Genomic DNA, 9,843 nt, shown 5'->3' on the forward strand with positions numbered 1-9,843 from the left:
TGTCATCCTGTACAACCAACCATCCAAAATATATTTTGGGTATATGGAATGTGTTCCAGGGCCACAAGAAAACTACACATTTGGCCCACAGGCCTCCAGTTCAATATCACTGGTTTAGATGGATGTTTACTATGATATCATGCTCTTGAAATATATATCTTATTTCAGGGGTTGACACTAAGGTGTCAGAGGCATTTGCCTGTCGGGCAAGGACAGGTCATGTTCTACTTTCCCAAAGGTCATTATGGAATGATACGTAACATTTTGATTACCGTTAATTTTTTACTTTCTAGGGCTGTGCGATAACAAATGTCATACCTCAATCTTTAAGCAAAATACATACATAGCTATGAATATGACTATGGGTTCACACTTGCCATTTTATATTTTTAAGTGTAGCAACAGTGAGAACAGCACATTATAGGCAAACAGTGCTCTTATTTTACATTCCACAGACCAGAAGAAAGAGTGCTCTGGCCACGTTCAGGTGTTTAGGCAGATATTGTGATGATTCCGTTGGCGTCCGCTCTCAAACAGCGGAGAGGGGACGTGCTCTCTGCATCCTCATACGTTCTTCATAAATGGTTGGATTGTGTTCCTTGCTGAGGGCCAGAGTCAATGGCCTCCTCTCTCCTTCTCCTACCCCATGCTCCATCTGACACAACACAGCCCTGCTGTCCCCAGTCGGGCAACCTGAAAGCAAACTCCACCTGACAGAAAGTTTTATTTACCTGCCAGGGGCAGTTTAGTAGTCCGCAAAGGGGAACAATCCACACAAATCGTGGTAATCCAACATTGGGAAAGTAGTCCATCAAAGTGGTCCAGTGTGGCTGTAAAAAAAGGCCTGTAGGTAGGAGTGGTTGAGAGAGAGCGAGATAGACATGACCAGAGGAGAGCCAAATGAAATGGTCTGCAATGGTTGCCTATTCCAATTCGTCCTCAGACATGTCTGAGTCACTGTCATCATCATCAGCATCATCTGTGTTGTCCAAAAAGGTGACGTTCTCTGCATCAGTTCATCAACTTGCATGTAATGTTCCCATGCCAGCATCATCCCTTTTCGGTTTTCCCACTGCTTACGGAGGATTATGCACTGCAGTCCTTTCAGACCCTCGAAACTTAGTTTCCACGGTGAGCCTTGGGGTAGAACACAAGACAAAACCTGTGTTAGTAACAGTCATCAGTGGTATGTATTATATTCATGAAATATTGTAACACTTGCTATGCATCCCATGCCTATAATGTGTTATAAACATACTTATACAGTTGTAAGTATAGCACTCATGAATAATGCCTTATAACAATAACAATAACACATTAGAGATTTGTATAATGACGTGTAAGGCCATGTAAAATTAATTGGAGTAAGCTTATAAAACTATAGTTACAGTTATAAGCAATCATAACTGCAATCATAAACCATTGTATGATGACACTTCCTAAGAATCCCATCTTAATTCTCATAGTAGTAATGCTTTATAATCACGCTTATAATGCATTATAATATTTGTTAAAATCCATTATACTGTCATAACTGTCTATGCAAGATCATAGAGACCTATAATACTTGACCTTAAGTCACCTTATAAGGGCCGATGCGTACTCCACTTTTAGAGCAGAGTTAAAATCGGTTTGGCTCTGTCTAAACGACGTCATTCAGAGGTTCGAAGGGTGCTGCCGAGATGTTGTGACACCCGAAACGAACCGATTTAAACTCGGCTCTAAAAGTGGAATATGCATCAGCCCCAAGTCATCATGAAATGCTCTTTGTGTTATGATAACTGTTAAAATGCATTAAGATTATTTTGTGGGTGTTTATTATTATAATTATACAGTGTTATACGCAGATTAGAATATATTAGAAGTATGTTTATAATGAATTATAGACATGGAATGCATAGCAGTTGTTACAAAAATAATTTATTGCAAATACATACTCATTGGCCCAGAAGAAAAACTGCACGACAGCTCCTTCAGGTCATGGTCATACGCTGAAAGACTTTTCCAGTGATGTTCCATCTCAGTCACCAGGATTTTCTTCTCCTCTGTGAGTCGCCTTCCTGCCATGATGACGTCATCACGCCCGTCTCTTTGTTCTGAGATCGACAGAATCGGGAATGCATTTATGACAAAGATTCACAGGGAAAATGAGCAGTGTTAGCCACTTAGACACTTGTAAACACACCACTCAAAGTTGCCTCTCCCAAACTCAACAAGCAAGTGTGTATATTATGTGGAATTATGGGTCAGATTTGTTGGAAGCAGTCAACAGACTAGTGTACATACCACTGTGATGAAGCTGCCATGGCCATGCTGTATCAACAGATATGATGGTTTCCATGCTCAGGTGTTCTGCGCTAGGAGTACTGTTCTACAACAGAAGCTAGGATCTCCTTCTCCTTCCTCATCTGTCGAAGGATCCTGGCACGAGCTTTTGTTCCGTCAGTGTCTTTATGCAGACGCTGAGACCTCCTTTTGAGCCCAAGCACCAGCATCTCTATCCTATTGGCCAAGGTATCAGGCTCATCAGCAGTAGTTGTTGGTGCTGCAGAAGAGAGGAAATAGGTGGGTACAAAACCACAGTATAAGACACAAGGTTTAGGAACCCAATGTCAGTGAACTCCAGGTAACGTGACCATATCACCCCCATCTTAGCTGTCTTCACTGGTTACCCGTTCGATTTTAAGTTTTGACTTATAACTTTTAAAGCTGTGAGCAAATAATATGTGCATTAACAATAATCAATTCCTCACCTTCTGCCCACTCCTTCACCCAATCCTCCAACTGGCTCTCTGACACTGCTAATTCCACCTTTAGGGATTCCAGGTTCTGCTGTTGGCTTTGAAGACCTTTAACGGCCTACAATGACAAAGAATCAAAGACAAGAAAACAAATGTTGTCTCATACACGTAAAATACTGCCACATGTAATATTAAAAATCTTAAAGAACATCACTGATATCATTACCTTCTGATATTGGCGAGACAGCGATGTGGCTCAAACTGTACAACTTCCCACTGAAAGTAGCTCTTCTGGAAGGCATCTGTTGAGATCTTCCCTGTCTATTTCAAAATAAGGATATCAACAGTTTATAATGGGCAGGCAATAAATAAGAAACAAATTCAATGCACATGACAAAAAGAAAAAATATATACTGTTGGCTAACTAAATTAAATACTCACACGGCCAAAGTGAACAGTTCGCTGATCAAGCATTCTTAAAAATGCCTGGCAGGACAGTCCTGGTGCAGCCATCTTCATTTTCTCAAATGAGAAAAATATATCTGTGGCATAAACTGTTGCGAAATTAAGTGTAGCAGGCCAGCAGTTACTGCAAATGAGATCGTCCACTCCAGCAGTCCAAGTGGCTTGGCATGACTCGCAACTCAGGTCAGGCATGCTGAGATCATATCGCCCTAGAAAATCAAAGACACGCACACTGTAATGTAAAACCTAGCATGGCATAAATTTGTCAATAGGCATACGTTTGATTTCATAAATACACCTATGACAAGCCTTGTGGGTAAGTAAAAATACCAAGTAAAAATATATTTTTAAGATGCTTTAAAAAAAAAAAATCCTTACCATCCATTGTGATCACAGCAACAGCCTTTCCTGGGTTGACCCTCAATGCCTCCGATGCACAACCACAGATATTTGCAGGTATCCGCACAGGTACAAAGCACTCTGAAAAAGATAATTTGTGTCCAATAGGAAATAGAACATTACGATTGCTGGAACCACTTGAAGAGACTGAAAGAAGAGTGAGAAAGGTTAAAAAGATTCCATGACCGTAAGACAGGACAAAAAAATGCATTGTTTAGTGGTCAAAGTAATGAGATTAATGAGTCAGAGAGGATATGATATGGTGTACTCACAAACAAGAACTTACCACAACGGCAATGAGCCTCATCTACAATGCAGGTGGTTGGAGGCAAAGGCTGGAAGAACCCTGCATTCATGGCATCCCTGTTGTGCATCACGTTTCTAGTGTCTGTGTGCGTTTTGATGTCACATTCGGCACACAGGAATGGCCGTGGTTCACAGCCATGACAGCAGACAGCAGCTGGACTGATGGCACACTGTTGGCACATGTGTGTGCCTACATGTGCCCTCGCTGCAACGCGGTTAATCAGCCAGGGTCTCTCTGCCCGCCATCTCTCTAAAAGAGAGTGGTTCCGCGTACTCCAGTCGGAGGAAGCCTGGAGAGGAGCTGGGGTTGGTGCTTCCTCGATGTCAGCCGATGCAACGCTCAGGGAGTGCTGGAGCTCTTGTATGAAACGCTCTGTTAAGATAGTATGGGATATTGAAAAACAACATTAGGTTATGTTTTACATTTACAATATAAAAAGTATAATAATGGCTGTGAAAAGGTTAGTTGCACATTTATTCTGGTAAATGTGCAATACAAACATATAATTAACATTCAAACTCATTGACAGATTATTAGAATATATCATGAACATATTGCTTTGCACTAATGAAATACACACCAACGGCATTTGGAGCAAAGGAGACCTCAGCATTAGTGTCAGGAAAATCGTTGGGAGGAACAGGTTTCTGACCGCAACCACCTGGATGAGCCTTCCGACTTGGACCAGCTACAACAGGAAAAAAAAAACACTGCCATCAACATTTACTCTCTCCTCAACATTTACTCACTGGCCTGGCATGTGCACTTAAGCCTTTCCAAATTGTCTAGAATGCCGCAGCATGATTGGTCTTCAACCAGCCAAAAATGGCACGTCGCTCTGGATTAAGAGCATCTGCTAAATGCATGAATTGTAAAAACTATAACTAACTATATAACTACACTATCCTATTTGCTGTAACACTAGTGTCAGCCTGGTTATTATCATGAGGACTATTAGACTTTTCCCAAACCATAACGTGGACAGTTCAGTCGCCTATGAATATGCAATCAAATAGGAATGATTGCTGTAGGTTGATTTAAAAAAATGTCTAGCTGTCCATTGGCAAGGCTCTCAGGACATCTTTTTTAAAGGAAGCCTTATCAAGTTAAATGTTGTTATATCCACAGTGATTTTCAATGTTTATTAGATTCACACACATCAACACAGACGGCAAAGCAAGGCACCAATCTGCTCATCAGGAGCAGTTAGGGGTTCAGTGTCTTGCCCAAAGTCAAGTGGACACTTCACATGGTCTGAAAATGTACGCGATCCACACATATGACCACTGAACATGGCAGCTGAGATAGGCTGCCGGGTTAAGTGGTCAGATGGGTGGATCGCAAAAGCTTTTGAAATTTTAAAGTGGATTTTATAATCGGCCTCAGGTCTAAATGAGTTAATGGTATAACAATACTGACCCTGATTTCTGGTTGATCCTGGCAGGGATGACATTTCTATTGCTGTCTCTCTTTTTCCACCTTACGGTTGGTCCAGGTGCCTTTGCCTTCTTCGCTGGAGTTGGTGGTGCTCTCCATTGTGACTCTGGAGGAATCAAGGCATTTAGACTTCTGGCCACAGCTGCCGCTTTTGCGGCATTTAAACTCCTTTCAAGTTCCGTAACCATGGCTTTTGGATCACTCATGGTGACGGGTAACAACAAATAACAGACAAAGACAATGATAAGACAAACAAGGGTAAACACACACACACACACACACACACACACACACACAGGGGGGGGGGGGGGGGGAGAGAGAGAGAGAGAGAGAGAGTGCGAGAGAGAGAGAGAGAGAGAGAGAGAGTGTGGCTCTTAAAAGTGCCTTTTGGGTTGTTTGTTTGTTTGTTTGTTTGTTTAGGAGAGTTTGGTTGGAAGGATCTGTAAGAGAAAGCAACATATTCAGAATTACAATGAACAAAAGGAGAAACAGCCCTAAACCAGATATACAGAATCTTATACTTGCCCAAAAACACATCACGATACCTTTAATAGCTGCATACACTGAAATCCTGAGATAAACTCTGAGAGTGTACAGAACCGAATAGAACAGGGGTCTTCAACGTTTTCAGGCCAAGGACCCCCTAGCTGAGAGAGAGAGATGAAGCAGGGACCCCCTCTATATTGTATAAAATTGTGTTTCAGATTAAACTTTTTTGGTTTCCTGTGTCTGCTTTTTCCCCCTCTATACATATAGCCTCTTTGCCAAAAAATAGCCGATCTACAAGCTCTCCAGCGCGAGGCGTTGAGAGCTTGTAGATCTGCTATTTTCGGCTAATGTTCCCCTCAGAAAAGGAATTATAGGGTTCAAGTGGTTAATGTAAAAAAAAAATCCTATCACACAAAGATTTGGCGGACCCCCTATAGTAGCTCTAAGGACCCCCTGTTGAAGACCCCTGGAATAGACCCTTATAGACCATATCCACACAGCGGCCATATTGCCAATGAAATGCCACCCCAGTTGCCACAGCAACGCAATGTTAAATTCCAAAATGGCCGCCGTGTGAATATGGACTATGGCAGTGGTTCTGGTTCTGGCTTTTCATGTGAAGCGCCCAAAATTAATATGTAACATATCAGCTTTAAGAAATAGATCCATAAGCTCACAACACGTCACATCGCAATGCTTTGTGAGCTTTTTGATCAGCTACTTTCGAATATCCAAACAACAACAACATTAACATCATAATACATTTAAATTAAGTGATTAAATAGTTCCTGTTTTAAAAAATCTTTATTTAACTCCTGGTACCAGCTTTATAGTTGAATCCTCTGCCCCCCGCCCCCACCCATCTTCTCTTATTCAACTGACCTTTATCCCAACATGTTTTGCATTGCACCTCTGTATGGTATATATAATATGACTGTTCAATTGAGTACAATGGACCAAAATGTAAACAAGCCCCTGGGGCTTATTGTGTTCATATTTTAGCATAACATTTGACTGTACTACTAGTACTGATTGATTAATTGATTTAATACTTTATTAGCAGTACAGGACAGTAAAGTTCTATAGGATTTAAACCACAAGAAAGCACTATGGCTCAATAGGATCCTTTTGTATTCTATTCATAATAAAACATCCATTTGTACACTCAGAATGGGAAACACAAACAATGATTACATTTCGTTTTGCCTTTAGTGTTGTGCAAACAAACATGGCATATAGAATACATAACTACACACAAATGAAGAGGGACACACACAAATAGCCGAGCTCATGTTGTTGTGTTTGTTTGTTATGGCTTGTTAGCTTAGGGATATGTCCACTGTAAAACAGTTTTAAACTTATACAGACCGACCAACTTGCTACTGTACACACCCTAACATGTTAGCAACAACCCTGTGTTGTGGTTCTATGATTTAGTGGTGGTGGGGGTGCAGATTTAACATGTATTTCTATTAAATAAATGAAAAAGTAACAAGACTTCACTTACCGCGATGTATGAAAAACAATGCAATGCATCATGGGAGGCATAGACGCACATATGCATACCAGTGTTGCCAGGTATGCTTATTATAATTTCCCCCAAAAATGAATTTGAAAATAGCAGATCTACAAGCTCACAACGCGTCACATCACGACACGTTGTGAGCTTGTAGATCTGCTATTTTCAAGCAGCTGACGTATATGTTTGAAGTGCTCATGAGTCATGTGGCCCATAGTTGCTTCTTTTGGGCTTGTTTTCCTAGACCAGTGGTTGCTTGTTTCTCTCACAGAATCTGGCAACGCTGGTAATGACGTTTTTGCTGCACAACTGCCCCTCAATATGATTGTTTACGTCCTAAATGTTACAAAAAACATGAAATCGTTTTGAGAAAAAATAAATGCTGCTATTTGTTCCTAAGCGACTGCAAAAGACTGCTGTTATTTGTTTCAAAAAGCTTTAAAAGAAGGCCAGAACCTTTACAGAACGTGAAATGTGCCTATAACCACATTTCCGGTTCAGAACGGATACGGAAACGTTATGTTTGTTTTCATGTATGTGGACGTGGTGAACATCCGGATGCAGTAGGCGGGATTTTATGAGTGCTAGGAATCAAGAAATTACAAATAATTATTTATTGCTAGAATTGTTCATACATTAGGCATTTAAGTGCCAGAATAATTGATTAGTGGACAAGCAGATCATTTATATAGATCTATTAGATTAAAAAAAATAGTTTTGATCGGATCTTTACTACTGTCAATCAAGTCATACGGAAGTAATGTGACGTGACGTCACGGGTATACAAAAGTTAAATAAAAGTGTCGTTCTCAACAAATACTCATCGAAAAATTACCAAACTAGTATGTAAATACTCAGAATATTTACAGGTTTTTGTGGGTGGTGGCGTGTGGTCTGGTGCATTTCAATCAAGCTTCTTATCGCACGTTTTGGAATGCCAATGGATTATCAATGGCCTGCCTGTGACGGCACAATGTGTCGTCTTTGGACCTCAATGAATGTCTATGAGTGACCGTGGAAGGCACATAATTACGTCGCTGGCGTCCAGCGACGGCATTCGGCTCCGTCGCGGGGTTCTGACAAAAAGGCAACCGGCTACGTTTTCGGAGTGAGACCGTGTTGCCCATGACTGATCTAAACAGTGATTTACTATTGCCTTAAAAAGGTCCATAATGTTATCTGCCCACACCATTGAAAAGAAAAACAAGCGACTGAATGTTATTCTGGATATCTGTAAAGTGAATTTTGACTAGGAAGAATTCAATTAATCTAGAATACATATCCAATCTAGCTAAATGTTAAAATGGCCACTTATAAGGATTTAAACTATACATCTTAAATTGAATTTTGACTAGGAGAAATTAGTTGTAGACATATTCAAATACAAGTTCTACTATTATCATTGATATCATTTTTTATAGACGAATCCACAGACGCACTGCCTGTAGGCAATCATAACTGCGGTGCCGCGTTGCGGAGCGGCAGCCGCTTGACACCGCAGTTATATACAATTGGTCTGCTACGTTCTTTATCCAACTCAAAATGACGGTCAGACGGTGCATTTCTTGTTTTAAACTTAAACAGTACATTAAAAATATGTATCTGAAAACATTGGAGGTGAGAAACAAGCAATGTAGTACACAAAGGTGCAGCAGCATTTTTTTTCAGACCCTCAGTTGGTGGAAACCCCTCTCAGTGTACTATCCATCTTCTCCACTTAAATCCACAACCTTCAATAACATCCTGGCTTCATGCCTCACCATCTTGATTGTTTCTTGTCCACGCAGATATTTTTATGAGCTATATTTGTATGTGACCAATATAGCTGATATTTTTCATGTTTTTCAATAAAGAGCAGGGATGAAACCCACAACCTAAACTTTACCCACCTTTTCAAATGGCAAAGAAAGTTTACACAGCTTTAATTTACATTAACGTGATAAAGTATTTTAGGTTGTATCAACCAAAGGGACAGCCTACCAACGTTGTAATAGATATTGGCGAGGAAAAAGTTGTTAAATACAATAATAGTGTATAACACAAAACACCCACTATGGACCTTCTCAACTTGTACTGTGCAAAAGGGCTGGCAGGACCTCTAACAGTATAACATGAGCTAGGGTGCTTTAAAGCATCAGCCTTACTCTAGTCACCTGCCATGTACCAACAACTAGTTGTTATAGACATTAAAACAATGCACATGGAAATGTGTACAAAAAGAAAAATACCTGGGCCCTTCTAAAGACCATCATCTTTTTTGAAGTGCCCAGGTATTTTTCTTTTTATATTCTATTTGTAATTTGAGCACCGGGCCCTTGTACCCTGTGTGCTATACAAATACACTTGCCTTGCCTTGTTTTACCCCTCCATCTCTTCAGACTGTACAAAACTAATGCTAACGCTAAAACTCAGGTTGTTGACAGAGATGTGAAGAAGTAGAGTAGATTAGATTTACAGATAATTACTACTACCCACAGCCTGTAGCA

General features: G+C 40.5%; 2 protein-coding genes across 3 annotated transcripts in view; both read right to left on the reverse strand.

Annotated features, from left to right (window-relative positions):
- LOC311038359 (dual specificity testis-specific protein kinase 2) overlaps positions 1–9,843 on the reverse strand; it is a 40,481-nt gene that overhangs the window by 16,391 nt on the left and 14,247 nt on the right. The gene's annotated exons all lie outside the window — the stretch shown is intronic.
- Positions 2,411–5,583, reverse strand: LOC311037199 (uncharacterized protein). The gene is made up of 8 exons (XM_084046320.1): positions 5,332–5,583; positions 4,493–4,600; positions 3,892–4,284; positions 3,585–3,686; positions 3,183–3,415; positions 2,968–3,062; positions 2,754–2,859; positions 2,411–2,545 (listed from the first exon to the last, which is right to left on the reverse strand). Exons 1-7 carry the CDS (start codon positions 5,363–5,365, stop codon positions 2,814–2,816), a joined length of 1,011 nt encoding a protein of 336 aa, XP_083902446.1. The 5' UTR covers positions 5,366–5,583; the 3' UTR covers positions 2,411–2,545; positions 2,754–2,813.

Source organism: Gymnoscopelus microlampas (genome assembly GCF_963454915.1).
Source record: "Gymnoscopelus microlampas genome assembly, chromosome: 21".
Lineage (NCBI taxonomy): Eukaryota > Metazoa > Chordata > Actinopteri > Myctophiformes > Myctophidae > Gymnoscopelus > Gymnoscopelus microlampas.

Coding starts and splice junctions, on each gene's coding strand:
- LOC311037199 (XM_084046320.1), bottom strand. CDS start 5,365: ATGTCATCCCTGCCAGGATCAACCAGAAATCAGG. Junction 4,285..4,492: donor CTTTGCTCCAAATGCCGTTG/GTGTGTATTTCA, acceptor CTATCTTAACAG/AGCGTTTCATACAAGAGCTC. Junction 2,860..2,967: donor TGTCTCGCCAATATCAGAAG/GTAATGATATCA, acceptor TTGTCATTGTAG/GCCGTTAAAGGTCTTCAAAG.